At 42.7% G+C, this 17705-nt stretch overlaps 1 protein-coding gene across 3 annotated transcripts; it reads right to left on the minus strand.

Moving 5' to 3' along the window:
- Positions 1-241: 241 nt before the first annotated feature.
- LOC120041079 (transcription factor E4F1-like) lies at positions 242-17482 on the minus strand. Of its 3 annotated transcripts, none has more exons than XM_038986051.1 (14): positions 17345-17482; positions 16704-16846; positions 16511-16601; positions 16102-16283; positions 15801-15921; positions 15539-15691; positions 7462-7634; positions 6925-7155; positions 5855-5969; positions 5299-5516; positions 4839-5037; positions 4371-4543; positions 3995-4066; positions 242-2079 (listed from the first exon to the last, which is right to left on the minus strand). In XM_038986051.1, exons 1-14 carry the CDS (start codon positions 17439-17441, stop codon positions 1711-1713), a joined length of 2337 nt encoding a protein of 778 aa, XP_038841979.1. In that variant the 5' UTR covers positions 17442-17482; the 3' UTR covers positions 242-1710. The 3 variants fall into 3 exon arrangements, with proteins under 3 accessions (XP_038841979.1, XP_038841987.1, XP_038841970.1); XM_038986059.1 differs by having other exon boundaries at positions 6958-7155; positions 16102-16292; XM_038986042.1 differs by having other exon boundaries at positions 16102-16292.
- Between the last annotated feature and the right edge of the window lie 223 nt (positions 17483-17705).

A 17705-nucleotide genomic window follows, 5' to 3' on the forward strand; every position in this document is an offset into this window, starting at 1 on the left:
GGCATGACAACAAATCCCCCATTGGGGACACACAATTAAATTTCCTAATTCCACAACCAAAAATAGTTTGTACAAAATACTTAAAAGGCAACACAATTGCAGAAAAATATACATCAATACACCATTGGCATTACATCATGTGAAAATGCCCTGTTCATCTTACAGTAGAAGACTATGGGGGATTTCAGACTTTGAAAAAAGGAAAAAGCCAAAGACATGATTATACGTTTTGTTTCAGGATTGTTTTATTCATATCAAGTAGCCTGATCCCATTGCATCTATGATAGATCAAAGGACTATCTCAGAGTAAGGGCAGCTGTACAAAAAACCCAGAGGGGTGAAAAGATTTGTCTTCATTCTGACAGCCTTGAGAGAGAATGCGAGCGAAAGGCATGGGAGTAAAAAGAGTGAATGAGAAAAGAAAAGTAAAGTGAGAAGAGAAAGAAGGCAACAACAACCACGGGCAAGGTGAGCAGCAAGGCTGCTTTGTCCTGAATCTGCCAGGCTGATGAATCCACTCCCGCTCCTCCATCTGGGGCCCACTGAGAGCTGTTGGGTTGCCCACGGCAACTGTAAACACCAGACCCAATCAATCGATCAATAACTGAATCAACCGATCACTTCTCAACCTGCTTTTCAGTCAGGTATACAGTACACAGGAACCATTCATCCATAACAAGCACATTTTTCACATACACAGGACAAATAAATTCCTTTTAGTCTTCTGCAGAAACTCAATTCTCAAAGATGACATGCAAAGTTGTACTGAAAGTAGCATTTATTCATTCCACGCAAACTGAGCCAGTCAAGTAATAGATCACAGCATTTGGCAGTAGTGAGGTGTCTGTCCGTCTACTGGTTGGCCTAGTTGTCCTGCTGTAAGGCTGATGTGTAACACATCAGCAGCACAGTCCAACAGCTAAAGATCACAGTCATATTCACTAGGCAACAAAGAGTAGACATTGTCTATTAAGAAATGCTCATTTAGTTTTTTCCGTTGCAATATGGTGTGCCCTAATGAATACAATCCAGAGACTCTCACGAACAATCACTAAAGCATTTTAAGTCTATGGTCAAGCATAACAGAATATTTTATAATGAATCTGTCCAAGGTAAACAACTCCAGAGTCATTAGGTAGTATAATTGTTTTAATTAAGGGGGGGGATTTTATAAAGTTGACATCTCCTGGTGTAATGTCTAAGTGTAACAGAAACAGTGAACATTCTAGGGCTTTTGAGACTATCAAGGCAAAGGTAAGTACTTGAGCTCCTGTGACCTCGCTATAAGCTTACTGTTCGTACCATGTGATTGGTTGCGCAGTGTTGACAACCAATGACATTACAGTTCTGTGTACTAAAATAAAGGCAGCTTCACTTCTGTACAAGTAAAACTTACACTTCAGTCCTCCTTACTTCAGTGACTTAAGACATAATACCCTTCCAATAATTGATTGCAATCCTTACCCAATAGAAATCGACTGTAATACTGTAAAATAAAATGTCAAACTTTATACAAACAGAATCTTTCAACCTTATGCAAACTGTCCATAATACAAGCAAACTCCTCAAACATAGACCAATGTTCTCATTCAAAGTCCTGAGTTCTCATAAGAAACTCTTCATAAGACATTCTGTTCTTATAAAACACACTGTACTCATAACTCATGCAAAGTCCTGAGTTTTCAGAAGACACTTCATAACACTAAGAAATCATATAATGACTGTCTGGATCTCCACCTCCTCCGATGACGTAATAACAAACTCCTCCTCCTGCTGCTGCTCCATCACCTCGACCATGTCCTCGCCCCCCGATGTCGTTACCATGGTGACCGTGCCATCAGGCGTTTCCAGGGCGCCGCCTCCTGCCAGAAGGGTTCCGTCGCTGATGGCTGAGGCCAGGGTCATGGCGACCTGCGCGGTCAGGTTCTCAGGCGTCGCTATGGTGATGGTGTCGCCACAGTCGGAGATGGATGTGCCCTCGTCCATGGAGACGTTGCGCACAATGATTTGGTGGCCGCCGACGCCGCCACGTGATTGGTTGACGATCTGCTGCACCACCTTCATGATGTGGTTGCCCATCTGAAAGGTGGGTAGAGCGGGGATGAGTATTGAGATGCCTTCTTAATGTCTACCTAATAGTTGATTTATCTTCTTAATGTCTACCTAATAGTTGATTCATCTTCTTAATGTCTACCTAATAGTTGATTTATCTTCTTAATGTCTACCTAATAGTTGATTTATCTTCTTAATGTCTACCTAATAGTTGATTTATCTTCTTAATGTCTACCTAATAGTTGATTTATCTTCTTAATGTCTACCTAATAGTTGATTTATCTTCTTAATGTCTACCTAATAGTTGATTTATCTTCTTAATGTCTACCTAATAGTTGATTTATCTTCTTAATGTCTACCTAATAGTTGATTTATCTTCTTAATGTCTACCTAATAGTTGATTTATCTTCTTAATGTCTACCTAATAGTTGATTCATCTTCTTAATGTCTACCTAATAGTTGATTTATCTTCTTAATGTCTACCTAATAGTTGATTTATACATGTCAGGGATCATCAACTAGATTCAGCAGCGGCCCGATTTTTTCTTGAGAGGATGGTCGGGGGGCTGAAACGTAGACTGTAAATTGACCACAAAAAGTCCAAACATATGTTTGACTAAAACATAAGCATTTCAAGACCTGCTTATATTTGTATACGATCACATGTCTCTATTATGCGTGGGAATACTTGGGAACAGATTCCTTAAATTAAAATCACTTGGAGATGGTTTCCTGGTGTTTTTACAGTCTTATGTCCAGCAATGAAAATCTTTAAACAAAATACATTTAGTTAAAAACACATTTTGCTCCGAAAACTTGAGGGGCCAAATAAAACCACTCGTCAGTTGGGGAACGAAACTAAGTTTCGGTACAATTTTTTAATGTAGACAGATAATTTGTTGGATTTTTTTGTGTTATGATGAACTTCACAGGGTGGCGAGGGTCTTATTATTCTGGTGACATGATGATCGATGCTTGACAAATAGAAATATTCTCTCTCTTATCCATAATAATCTCATCATGTAGAGTAGCCTACCTGCAATGTATCTGCGAGCTGTTGGCTAGAGCGCACGTGCCAGAGTAGGCATATTTGCTATTTAACAGTTTTTGGTAGAGTTGAAAATGCGATGAAAACACATTGAACTTTAGATTTTTATTCGGTATATGAAAACGTAAGCGAATAAATTACATTTTGAAGGGCTCCCGGGTGGGGCAGTGGTCTAAGGCACTGCATCGCAGTGCTAGCTGTGCCACAGAGACTCTGGGTTCGAGCCCAGGCTCCGTCGCAGCCGGGAGGTCCATGGGGCGACGCACAATTGGCCTAGCGTCGTCCGGGTTAGGGAGGGTTTGGCTGGCAGGGATATTCTTGTCTCATTGTGCACTAGCGACTCCTGTGGCGGGCCGGGCGCAGTGCACGGTGTTGCGCTGTGTTAAGAAGCAGAGCGGCTTGGTTGGGTTGTGTTTCGGAGGACGCATGGCTCTCGACCTTCATCTCTCCCGAGCCCGTACGGGAGTTGTAGCGATGAGACAAGATAGTAACGACTAACAATTGGATACAACGAAATTGGGGAGAAAAAGGGAGTAAAAAAAGAAAGAAAAAAGGACATGTGTGCACTACGTCAACACATGGCGCACTAGCGACTCCTGTGGCGGGAGTCGCCAGTAGTGAGGTGATATCAGCAACAAGTCAGTTTGGTGGAAACACCGATGGATAATCTGCATATTTTCTTTATGCAGATTAGTTTATATTTGCATGAAAATCTGTCGCCAATTGGATGGAAACTTAGCTTTGGTCACATGTTAAATATATGTCTATGAACAAGCAAACAGTGAAAGGTGGGACTGTTGTATGTGTGGAGGGAGGCGAGCGCTAGTCTAAGCCATCAAGACACTAGAACACAATTTCTTAGCTCCAGGAGAAATAGGAGAGCAGAGCACTGACCTGATTCTCGTTGTCTTGGATGAGAGTCACCTCCTCGCCCTGCCCCTCCTCCTCCTCCTCCACTCCTGGGGCCTGGGGAGAAGAGACAGAACACGTGAATTACAGAACCTTCCATACATACTGACAGCATCATTTGTGAATGTGATGATGCATCTAATTTCTGTGAGAAAAACACAGATGAATATTCCTATTAACAACTGCGTTTACATCAGCACCTTGTCTGTGTTGGTGCCTAAAGTTATGCCAGGTCAAGTTGAAACATTCAGTGAATTCAGCAAAAGGTCTGGATATATTACTTTCACTTTTTTGGCAGTGTGAAATGGGTAATAGATCCATTAGGAGAATAACCCCCCCGCCCATCTATAAATGGTCTCACCCTAATGATGTACTCCTGGGTGTCAGCCACCACAGAGGAAAACTCCACCAGCACAGCGTGGGGGTCGTCTGACATGATGGCTGCTGTGGCCAGGCTGTCTGCAGATTCCTGCTCCTCTGAGACCAGCATGCCTTCCTCCCCAGACCCCTCCTTCTGGCCAGCATAACAGCCACCTGGACACACAAACACATCAATGTAATCCTGTGTAGTGCTATTTGGCTGTTTGCTTGTGTCAATTGTGGAATTGATAACATGTATAGGCTAATATGGAAAATCCATTACATCATCAATTAAAAATCAGGGCCAGTGTCAGCCTATCCAAAGTAATGTAAGTCGGGAGTACACACATAAAGAATAGTAACACTAATATCACTGATAAGATCAATGCCAGATACATCGGATTCTATGAATCTGACATTGATCTTAATGCTATACATGACCCAGGAGACAAGTGTTAATCATCCTGACCTTTGGCACGTAAGTGGCGGTTGAGGGTGCCATGCTCGGCGAAGCCCCGCCCACACTTGTGACACTTGAAGGGCTTCTCTCCGGTGTGATGGCGGATGTGGCGCACTAGAGAACCCTTCTCCCTGAAGCCCCGCGAGCAGAACTGGCACACGTACGGCTTCTCCTGGGCGTGCGTCCGCTGGTGCACCTGCAAGGCATTCTGGGACAAAAGTGGAGGGGGGAAAAAATTATTAATTAATCGTCATCTGTTAGTTAACCAATTCACTTCTGACATGCGAGAAAAATTACTGATAACCGTTCAATCGAAGAAGCTCCGAAACTTGACTTAACATTAGCAGACTCCTGCCATTTAAGAGACCGAATAAAACTTAGGAAAAGCAGGAATTCAACAACTTTCAGTCAGATTATTTTGCTTGCTCACGGCCTCCTTGGTTTAAATAAAAGTTGAGTAGGAACAAACCTTGGTCTTGTATCCCTTGTCACAGCTGTTGCAGTTGTACGGCCGTTCCTCGGAGTGGGCCCTCATGTGTTCCCGGACGTGTCCGATGGTCTTGTACAGCTTGCCGCACTCACCACACTTATACCGCCTCTCACTCAGGTGGACCTCCATGTGCTTCTTCAACAGGTAGCCTGTCAGGAAGTCTTTCTGACACATCACACACTTGAAGGGCTTGCAGCCTGCAGAGAACACACAGATGAGCTACTGTAGGTCATGTTCATTAGTGAACGCAACAGGTAGTCCCTCCCCTTCAGACCGGTTTCCTTGGAGACTAATGAACACGACCCAGGGAGAGAGAGACACTGGGGAGATTTGAGAAAATGTAAGAAACAGGGAATACATGATATAGACGTATCTGATTTTGAAACCTTGGCTAAATCCTCTTACCACCCCAATCATTTGATATCAATGGATCACCTATGTGTGTGTGTTGACTAATGATGTAAAGAAACAATGGGTTATGCCGAGACTATCGTTAAAGGAAATCATTAAAAAGAAATGGAGACAGTGGTCTTACCGAGGTGACCTTTGACATGGAAGCGGAGGTAGTTGAGCGCCTTAAAGGAGCGACTGCAGTGAGGACACTTGTGACTTTTAGACGGCGGCAGATCCTCCTGCTTGTCAGACATGTCCTACATGGCAGGGCAAGGGACATACATCATGTTTATCAACCTCCTGCTGTAGGTGAGAGGATACATCATGTTTATCAACCTCCTGCTGTAGGTGAGAGTATACATCATGTTTATCAACCTCCTGCTGTAGGTGAGAGGATACATCATGTTTATCAACCTCCTGCTGTAGGTGAGAGTATACATCATGTTTATCAACCTCCTGCTGTAGGTGAGAGGATACATCATGTTTATCAACCTCCTGCTGTAGGTGAGAGGATACATCATGGTTATCAACCTCCTGCTGTAGGTGAGAGTATAAATCATGTTTATCAACCTCCTGCTGTAGGTGAGAGTATACATCATGTTTATCAACCTCCTGCTGTAGGTGAGAGGATACATCATGTTTGTCAACCTCCTGCTGTAGGTGAGAGGATACATCATGTTTATCAACCTCCTGCTGTAGGTGAGAGGATACATCATGTTTATCAACCTCCTGCTGTAGGTGAGAGGATACATCATGTTTATCAACCTCCTGCTGTAGGTGAGAGGATACATCATGGTTATCAACCTCCTGCTGTAGGTGAGAGTATACATCATGTTTATCAACCTCCTGCTGTAGGTGAGAGGATACATCATGTTTATCAACCTCCTGCTGTAGGTGAGAGTATACATCATGTTTATCAACCTCCTGCTGTAGGTGAGAGGATACATCATGTTTATCAACCTCCTGCTGTAGGTGAGAGGATACATCATGTTTATCAACCTCCTGCTGTAGGTGAGAGTATACATCATGTTTATCAACCTCCTGCTGTAGGTGAGAGGATACATCATGTTTATCAACCTCCTGCTGTAGGTGAGAGTATACATCATGTTTATCAACCTCCTGCTGTAGGTGAGAGGATACATCATGTTTATCAACCTCCTGCTGTAGGTGAGAGTATACATCATGTTTATCATTCCCCATTGACTAACTCACCACCATCTCCATCTCCACACACTCCTCCATCACCTGGATCTCTGTCATCCTGCCCTCCACGTCCCTGACCTGCAGGACCTCTTTAGGCATCCCGTCCATTGCCTGCTCCTCGGCCTCCTCCTCAGTCTCAGTGACTGCCTCCAGGGCGATGCCAGAGTTGATGATGGCCTGGCAGATGAGGTTGTCTCCCTCGGCCACCAGGGCATCTGCCTGAGCCTGCTCCAATATAACCTAGGGATGGGGAACCAGACAAGAAAAGTGGGTCCAACATGGCCCTAGGAAAAATGTGTGACATCCAAATAGGTTATATTAAACATCAACAGAGATTTGGGATACAAAGGAAATGCTTGAGGGTGGGTTTCTCTATTTTTTTTTTAAAATCTGCACTGATGTGATAGAAACGGACAGGCATTCTGTAGGCATTCACAACATGGCCTTCACCTATCCTGTGTTTTCAGATCACTACAAATGAGCAGGTGTGAGAGGAGACGAGGAAGACAGTTTATAGTACAGGAATGCATCCAGATCTCCACACACCTGCTGTTCCTGCCCTTCTCCCTCTACCTCCATGTGGAAGTGGACCTCGTGGATGACTTCCTGTTCTCCGCTGTCAGTCTCCACCACGCTGACCACCGCCGCCTGCGCTTCCTCTTCCTCCTGCTGCTCCACTTCCTGCTGAGCAGCCAATGAGGCGGCCTCAGCCTCCACTCCTGGAATACAAACATGACACCATCAATACCTATATATTTCCCTGTCCAGCTACTTATCTACCGATAGATCCATATATTTAATCTTTCTATCCATATATTTATCTTTCCATATAGTAATTTCCCTCTTTCCATATAAACAAAAGTATACTACCGGTCAAAAGTTTTAGAACACCTACTCATTCAAGGGTTTTTCTTTATTTTTACTATTTTCTACATTGTAGAATAATAGTGAAGACATCAAAACTATGCAATAACACATATGGAATCATGTAGTAACTAAAAAAAAGTGTTAAACAAATCAAAATCTATTTTACATTTGAGATTCTTGAGGTTCATGCGGTAGTCACCTGGAATGCATTTCAATTAACAGGTGTGCCTTCTTAAAAGTTCATTTGTGGAATTTCTTTCCTTCTTAACGTGTTTGAGCCAATGTTGTGACAAGGTAGGGGGTATACAGAAAATAGCCCTATTTGGTAAAAGACCAAGTCCATATTATGGAAAGAACAGCTCAAATAAGCAAAGAAAAATTACAGCCCATCATTACTTTAAGACATGAAGGTCAGTCAATGCGGAACATTAAGAACTTTGAAGGTTTCTTCAAGTGCAGTCACAAAAACCATCAAGCGCTATGATTAAACTGGCTCTCATGAGGACCACCACAGGAATGGCAGACCCAGAGTTACATCTAATGCAGAGGATAAGTTCATTAGTTACCAGCCTCAGAAATTGCAGCCCAAAAAAATGCTTCACAGAGTTCAAGTAACAGACACATCTCAACATCAACTGTTCAGAGGAGACTGTGTGAATCAGGCCTTCATGGTCAAATTGCTGCAAAGAAACCACTACTAAAGGACACCAATAAGAAGAGACTTGCTTGGGCCAAGAAACACAAGCAATGGACATAAGACCAGTGGAAATATATCCTTTGGTCTGGAGTCCAAATTGAGATGCGGTGTGGGTGAACGGATGATCTCTGCATGTGTATTTCCCACAGTGAAGCATGAGGAGGTGTTATGGTGTGGGGGTGCTTTGCTGGTGACAATGTCAGTGATTTATTTAGAATAAGGCACACTTAACCAGCATGGCTACCACAGCATTCTGCAGCGATACGCCACGCCATCCCATCTGGTTTGGGTTTAGTGGGATGATCATTTGTTTTTCAACAGGACAATGACCCAAACACACCTCCAGGCTGTGTAAGGGCTATTTTACCAAGAATGAGAGGGATGGAGTGCTGCATCAGATGACCTGGCCTCCACAATCCCCCGACCTCAACCAAATTGAGATGGTTTGGGATGAGCCGGACCGCAGAGTGAAGGAAAAGCAGCCAACAAGTGCTCAGCATATGTGGGAACTCCTTCAAGACTGTTGGAAAAGCATTCCAGGTGAAGCTGGTTGAGAGAATTCCAAGAGTGTGCAAAGCTGTCATCAAGGCAAAGGGTGGCTATTTAAAAAAAAAATGTATACTTTGTTTTTATTGTAGGAACACAAAGAAAGTACAAATAAAGTAAAATAAAAGAACAAAAATGATCTGGCAGTTACAGTGCACTTCATACCTTCATCATCATATTAGTTACATTAGCATCTTTGAATTAGACCTTTTCCAAGTATGAAACCCATTTCTCCCAGTATTCCTGACCTCTCTGACCTGACCTCTGTGGTGTATTTCTTCTACAATGTCTATCCATTGTGTCACTGTGGGAGGGTCTTTTTGTAGCCATTTCCTAGTGATAGCCTTTTTACTGGCTGCCAGTAGGACCTTCAAGAGGTACTTTTCTCTATTGTGTAAGTTATCTGGTATTTCACCCAAGTACAAAGAAATGAATGTTTGTTCTATGTCAAATCCCATTATTTTCCCAATGTTAGATCTTATTTCTCCCCAGTAAGTTTCGATTGCGGGGCAGGACCAAAAGATATGAGAGTGGTCCGCCCTCAATAGACCGCATTCTCTCCAACAAGGGTGTGGTGAGCCAGTCTGTTTCGATTTCAGTTTAAGTGTTACGAAGAAAAGTATAACATTCTTCCAACAGAATTCTCTCCATGACCTTGAGTTGCTGGAGCTTTGTTAAGTCTCTAATATGTTCAACCATGTTTCATCAGTTATTTCAATGTTAAGTTCCTCCTCCCATTTCTTTTTAATATAGTTTGTAGAATGTTTCTTTGAGGATTGAATACCCAAGTAGAGATTTGAAATCGTTTTTTTGTTACTCCCCAAGTTGTATGCGTTAGTGAATACTTGGATTAATTTTGGAGGTGTTCGAGGGTCAGTCACTTTTATCTCCCTTAAGAAATAGTGTCGGACTTGTAGGTATCTGTAAAAATCTTGTTTATCCAAGCCATGTTTTTTACTTAAGTCCTGGAAGTTATCTAGGTTCCTATTCCTTATAATTGTACTGAATGATGTGATGCCTTTCTGCGTCCATTGTTTAAATCTGCTGTCCTGAGTTGCAGGGATGAAGCTGGGGTCATATGCGGGCCAACTCAGCAGTTTGATCTCTCTGTCTAAATTATTTTGCTTAACTACCCTAAACCATGTCTTCAGAGAGAAATTAATCCACTGATTTTGTCTATTGTATATTTCTTTTACCATGTCCTTATTTCCCAAAACTGACTGTATGGGTATCCCTGTCAAAGTAGTCTCGATGTCTTTCCATTTGGATTCGTATTCTGAATTGCACCAACAAACCAGGGGTCTCAATTGGGCTGACACATAATAATCTTTTAGGTTTGGTAAGGCCATACCCCCACAGTTTTTTGGTAATTGTAATGTTGTATATCTAGTTCTTGGTCTCTTACTGTTCCAGATAAACCTTGATATCCGTTTATCCCATTCCCTAAACTGTTTAGGTGGGATGTCTATGGGCAGTGATTGGAACAAATACAATAACCTCGGCAGGATGTTCATTTTGATTGTTTCAATTCTACTACTAAGATCTAAGGGAAGTGAGTTCCACCTGTCTAGGTCATCATATATTTTCTTGTTGATGTGATCGTAATTCATGCAATAAAGTTTGGGTGTATCTTTTGGTAGGTATACTCCAAGATATTTAATGGATGAAGAGGTCCAGGTGAAGTTATACCTATTCTTCAGCTCTTCCTGTGGGGTATAATTATATACTAGGGCTTGGGTCTTGTGTACGTTAAGCACATACCCTGAATATGTTCCAAATGTTTGTAGAACATCCATCAATCTAGGTACGCTTGAGCCTGGGTCTTTAAGGAATAACAGAACGTCATCCGCATACATGCATATCTTATGTTCACTGTCTCTTATTGTTATTCCCTCTAAGGTTGGGTCCTGTCTTATTGCCTGTGCTAATGGTTCGAGGTACAAGGAGAAGAGCGTGGGTGAAAGATTACAGCCTTGTCTTGCCCCTCGCTCTAATTTTATCGTTCGTGTCAAATGTCCATTTATCTTTATTCTAGCGGTCGGACATGAATACAGTGTTTTGATGCACTGTATCACTTCTTTGTTGAAACCAAATCTTTCCATAACTTGGAATAGGTAATCCCATCCCACTGAATCAAATGCTTTTTCTGCATCTAGACTGATTAATATTGCACTTGTCTTATTCTGAGTAATGTGGTCCATGACATGTAGTGTTCTCCTTATATTGTCCTGTGTCTGCCTATTTTGTATGAAACCAGTTTGATCTCCGTCAATCAATTCTGGGATTATATTCTCCATTCTTTTGGCTATTATTGATGCATATAGTTTATAATCTGTGTTAAGAATTGCGATAGGTCTATATGAACTGCATTCTTTCTTATCTTTACCCTCTTTTGGGATTACAGATATGATGGCCTCTCTCCATGACGGTGGGAGACCACCCTCCCTCAGAGTCCAGTTAAAACAGGCCTTAAGTAGAGGTGTTAGTTGTTCTCTGAAGGTCTTGAACCATTCTGAAGGGAAGCCATCAGTGCCTGGAGACTTGTTGACTTTTTGTTGAGATATTGCTTTATTAATTTCTTCGGTGGATATTTCTAAAGTTAGTCTATCATTTTGCTCTGTCCCAATTGAGGGGAGATCAAGTGAGTTCAAAAAGTGCTCTATTGTCTGTGCATCTGCCTTCTCTGGTTGCTTGTACAGATTTGTGTAATATGATTCAAATGCATTCTGTATTTCATCTAATTTGCATGTGTTCTTTTTTGTTTTGGGGTCTTTTATTTTAAAAATGGTATTCTGTGCTTGTTGTTTCCTGAGTCTCCATGCTAGTAATTTGGTTGTCTTTGAGCCTGCTTCATAATATCGTTGTTTCAGGAACCTAAGCTTTTTCTCTACTTCTTCTCTATAAATCTGGTCAATTTCCTGTTTTACCTTTTGAATCTCTCGTAATATAAGAGGGTCTTTGTATTGACTATGAGATCGTTCTAAGTTTCTTAGGGTTTCCTGTAATTTCAGCAGTTTCTGTGCTTTAATCTTTTTCTTGAGAGACGATGTGGCTATGATTTTTCCTCTAATAACCGCCTTAGCTGCATCCCACAATATAGCAGGAGATACTTCCCCATTATCATTATTCTCCAGATAGATGTTCAATTCTATCTTTATTGATTCCTTGAATGCTGGATCATTCAGCATGCTTGTATTAAGTCTCCATGTAGTATTTCTTGGTTTGCTATCAAGGTGTAGAGTGAGGTAAACTCCATTATGATCTGATAAGTCGCTCTGCCCGATCCTACAATCCTTAAGCCTGTGTCTATCTGCACTGTACATAAAAAAGTAGTCTAACCTGGAGTATTCAGTGTGGCGGGCTGAGTAAAAAGTATATTCCTTATCGGTCTTGTGGGTGTCACGCCATACATCGAGCAGTCCTAGATCCTGCAGTATCCTATTGATCTTTTTGGCAACTAGGCTCATTTTCCTATTTTGATTTGTGCTGTCCAATTTTGAGTTTAGTATTGTGTTAAAATCCCCTCCACAGATAAGAGTGCCAGTGGTTTCTGTGGCAATTAAATCAAACACCTTCCTATAGAAGACCATGTCACTCCCTGGGGGTGCGTATACATTAAATAATGTAACTTCCTTGTTATCCAGTTTACATTTAACAAGTATAAATCTACCCTCCTTGTCTTTTATTTCTGACAAACTCAAAATTAACTGAATTTGGGATCAAGATTGCAACTCCCCTTCTACCCATTTTGTAAGAAAAAAAAAAGTGTTCCTATATCCCATTTTCTTGAGTTTCTCGTGTTCAGGTGTGGATAAGTGAGTTTCCTGACAGAATAGTATGTCAACTCTCTCCCGTTTCATCTTTGCTATTACCTTACTTCTCTTGATGGCACTCCCCAGTCCGTTTACATTGAGACTTATGACCTTAAATTCCCGATGATGCATCGATATAAATAAAAAAAACTGTGCACCATATCTGCCTGCTTATCATGAACCTAAAAATTAACGAAAATTCAAGAACGATAATAAAGTAAACCAAAGTGGGAAAGTACTTTGGTATTTGGACTCCCATGTCAGAGGACTGTCTCTTGCCTCTGGGGTTTGAGGGGATGAGCCTGTCCGCAGGATGGGCCCCTCGCTCAGATATGAAAATGCGTGACGTAGTAACAAACAAGACCTGGTGGAAGCGAAAATAATAAGGGCGCCTATTTCGTCGCTTATACACATCGGTTAATTACAAGTGAAAACTATATCGGTCATGCGTGCATATCATGAATCCTCCCCTTGATATGCCCTTCTGTCGCCCCGTTGTCAATGTGTCATTAATCCTTAGCTAATATATATGTTATTAACGTGACGCTACTTAATGTGTTCATAAAGAACACATGCTTTTGGGTACTCACCCTTGTCCAGCATTGGGGGAAAATAGGGGAGATATTTTATCTATTGCAATGTCAACCGTAACAACCCAAAGTCTTAACAGCTGCGGTAACTATTAATTCTGTTAAATCCGATTCAGTGTCATTCATCTTCCCGTTGGAAATGCCTGAGTCTCTCTCGGATGTGAACGTCCTCTCGCCGAGATGGTTTCCCTCTTTCTCCATGACCTTGCTTGTTGCCAACGATCCATGGGAGAGCCTGCTCGAGTCTTTCCGCTGGTGATGTCGCCTTTCTCCTGGCGGTATACTCCACTGGGAAGCCCCTTGACTTCAGGTCCTCAGCCGCCTCGTCTGCATGCTCGTATGTAACCGGGCCATTTTTCAGAAATACCCACATTTTTGCCGGGTATGGTGTTTGGAAGCGAATACCCTTCTCTTTAAGTGCTTTCTTAATGGGGGTGTATTCTTTCCTTCTTTTCAGTATCTCTCCCGCGTAGTCATGATCAAAGAACACTCGTTGGCCTTGGAAGTTAACAGGTTTTTTCCAGGTAGCATGTAAAACTTTCTCTTTGACTGAGAATTTTAGGAACCGTATTACTATGGATCTTGGTGGGGCGCCGCTGGGGGGTTTTGAGGCCAGAGCTCGGTGTGCTCTCTCGATTCCCAGGTCAGTGTCGTCGTCAAGTATGTCCTTGAATAGACCCTCCAGGGTGGCTATTTTGAAGAATGTCAAATATATTTTGATTTGTTTAAAACTTTTTTTAGTTACTACATGATTACATATGTGTTATGTCATAGTTTTGATGTCTTAATATTATTCTACAACGTAGAAAATAGTACAAATAAAGAAAAACCCTTGAATGAGTAGTTGTTCTAAAACCTTTGACCGTTAGTGTATGTGGAAACCCCTTCAAATTAGTGGATACACCCATTTCAGCCACACCTGCTGCTTACAGGGGTATAAAATCGAGCTTACAGCCATCCAAACTCCATAGACAAACATTGGCAGTTGAATGGCCTTCCTGAAGAGCTCAGTGACTTTCAACATGGCAGGTCAGTGACTTTTCAAATCAGTTCATCAAATTTCTGCCCTGCTAGAGCTGCCCCGGTCAACTGTAAGAGCTGTTATTGTGAAGTGGAAACGTCTAGGTGCAACAACGGCTTAGCCGCGAAGTGGTAGGTCACAAGCTCACAGAACAGGACTGCCGAGTGCTGAAGCGCATAAAAATCACCTATCCTCAGTTGCAATCCTCACTATTGAGTTCCAAACTGCCTCTGAAAGCAATGTCAGCACAAGAACTGTTCATTGAGTGCTTCATGAAATGGGTTTCCATGGCCGAGCAGCCGCACACAAGCCTAAGATCACCATACACAATGCCAAGCGTGGACTGGAGTGGTGTAAAGCTTGCCGCATTTACCTCAGGAGCAATGTAAACACGTTCTCTCGAGTGATGAATCACGTTTCACCATCTGGCAGTCCGATGGAAGAATCCGGGTTTGGCGGATACCAGGAGAACACTACCTGTCTGAATGCATAGTGCCAACTGTAAAGTTTGTTGGAAGAGGAAGAATGGTCTGGGGCTTTTTTTCATGGTTTGGGCTAGGCTGCTTAGTTCCAGTGAAGGGAAATCTTAACGCTACAGCATACAATGACATTCTAGATGATTCTATGCTTCCAACTTTGCGGCAAAAGTTTGGGGAAGGCCCTTTCATGTTTCAGCATGACAATGCCCCCGTGCACAAAGAGAGGTCCATACAGAAATGGTTTGTCGAGATCAGCGTAGAAGAACTTGAGTGGCCTGCAGAGCCCTGACCTCAACCCTATCGAACACCTTTGGGATGAATTGGAACGCCAGCCTCATCGCCCAACATCAGTTCCCGACCTCACTAACGCTCGTGGCTGAATGGAATCAAGTCCCCACAGCAATGTTCCAACATCTAGTGGAAAGCCTTCCCAGAAGATTGGAGGCTGTTAAAACAGCAAAGGGGAAACCAACTCCATATTAACGCCAATGATTTTGAAGCAGGTGTCCACATAATTTCAGTCATGTGGTGTATGCATCCTACCATCTATCCATATATATATCCATCCATGCATGCATGCATGATCCCTCAATCTTTTGACAGACTGCTACCTTTCTGCTGTCCGTCCTTGCTGACGAGGATCTCCTTGTACTGGTTGAAGCGGATCTTCTCAGTGCAGGGGGTGATGGACTTGAGATGTCTGGTCAGAGCCCCTGACTCCCTGAAGGAGAGCCCACACAGGTTACAGCGGTATGGGCGCTCATCTGGGGGAAGAGAGGGAGAGAGACTGATGATGGAGATAGGAAACGAAGCTGCATATGTCACATGCAGCAAAATCTCATTCTGAGCCCACCCCCTTCCAGTCCACTGTACCTGTGTGACGGCGGTTGTGACGAATCAGGGAGCCTTTGGTGCGGAAGGCACTCCCACAGAGCTCACAGGGGAAATTCTTATTCTCACTGTGGGTGATCATATGGGTTCTCAGGATGTTTGTCTAGAAAAAATGTAGACATAGAAAAATAGGTTTGTTTGATAGAGCATAAACAAGGGAAGAACAAAATCGCTGATAGTCATGATTTCCAAACTTTCTTCCAGACTAGACAAGGTAGTGACAATCTGTACGGGTTCATTCTCAGATCTATATCAACAGAAGCACAGGTGCAGTACAACTCACCGTTTTGAATGTCTTCTCACATGTTTGGCAAATGTAGCGTCCATCTTTGTTGACCCTGTAGACTGGCTTGTCTGCACCGTCAGGGCTGTGGGCCTCGGTCCCCTCTGTTTGGACAGTAGCCTTCCCTGTGCTACCCCTCTTCCTGCGACTTCGAGAGGAGTGGCCTTCAACTTCTACCTCACCTGAGAGAACTTAAGGCTGGTTAATTCAGTCCCCTCAAATATTTTTTTTGACTAACCCATTTCAACTGGGCATGAAAGTCAAAACAGGAGGAAATTGGGTTTCTGACAGAATATAAAGTCGTTGCCATGAGAAGAAACCATAAATCAATCAAATAATGTCTCATCAGTTACGGACAGATGATACTGGAGGGTGCCAGAGTGCAAAAAGTCAAGGACCATTGACTGACCGTTGTTGTTGGACTTGTCTGGTTCATCTGAAGACAGTCCACTTCCATCCATTCTTGTCAAGGTAGCAGAAGTTCCATCTGGGGCAAAAACCTGACCAAACACAAACGTTTTGACATATCACCCCATTAATTTATGAATTCAACAATCTAAACCGAGTAGGCACCGGGTGTACAATTGCCCGGGCAAGCCTACCTTTTGGTTGTCATCTCGGAGTTTATTGACGGGCACCTGGGGTTCCTGTGCCCGCGTGCAGTTCTGCTGGAGTTTGTGCTGGATGAATGCCTCCAGCGTACAAAACTCGGACTGGCAGCGTCCGCACTTGTGGACATCTTCATCTGCAAGTGAAATGCATGAAAACCATGCGTACAATCAAGAACAACACACTTAAAAATAAATTGTAAAACGTTCAATGTTGTTGACTGGCTAGCTAATTAATTGACACATGCAAGAGACTGGACATTGACATAGCTAAGTTAGCTAGCTACTGTAGCAAGTGCAGCCGCCAGCTAACTTAGCTAATGTTAGCATATTTAGCAAGCCTAGCTAGTTGGCAAGGCTAAAACCGATAAGTGCAAAGTTAAACTACAATCCGAGGATGCTAACTAACCAAATCTGACCAGCGCGACCTACACTACTTGGCTAGCTAGGTGGATAGATAGATAGCATTGACCCGATAAAGCGCAAGCAAAGATGTGGCGCAAGCTAGAGTGCACCGACCTTATTTTGTCGCCTACCAAGCTAGCTAGCAGCTAAATAAATTGAATCAATTGGAGTGGGCCAACATATATGCCAATAAAAATATATGACTGTTTTTGCACGTAAACTGTCTTTACCTTCATCTCCGAGAGTTGTTTGAATTGTGACGATGTTGTTGCCGTGATCCGTTTGCTCGCTCACTGTTTCTGCCGTATTATTATTTTCTACATTCATGTCGTTTGAGTTCTCCGTCTCTGTCGCAACGCTACTAGATGGAAAACATGGCGGATTTACGACCTCGTAGTCATAACAACAAAAGTGCAATACGAGGGAAGGAGGGATAAGAGACAAATCATAGGACCACTTGGATTTTGACTTATGCGTTTTACCAGATTTTGGTTTAAAAAAAGGCTTTTTACCACCTATTACATGGCCAAACTCTGATGTCTGAAATTATCATGCGCAGGATTTAAATAAATATCATCAAGACTGTTGGGA

Source organism: Salvelinus namaycush, chromosome 3 (assembly GCF_016432855.1).
Source record: "Salvelinus namaycush isolate Seneca chromosome 3, SaNama_1.0, whole genome shotgun sequence".
NCBI lineage: Eukaryota > Metazoa > Chordata > Actinopteri > Salmoniformes > Salmonidae > Salvelinus > Salvelinus namaycush.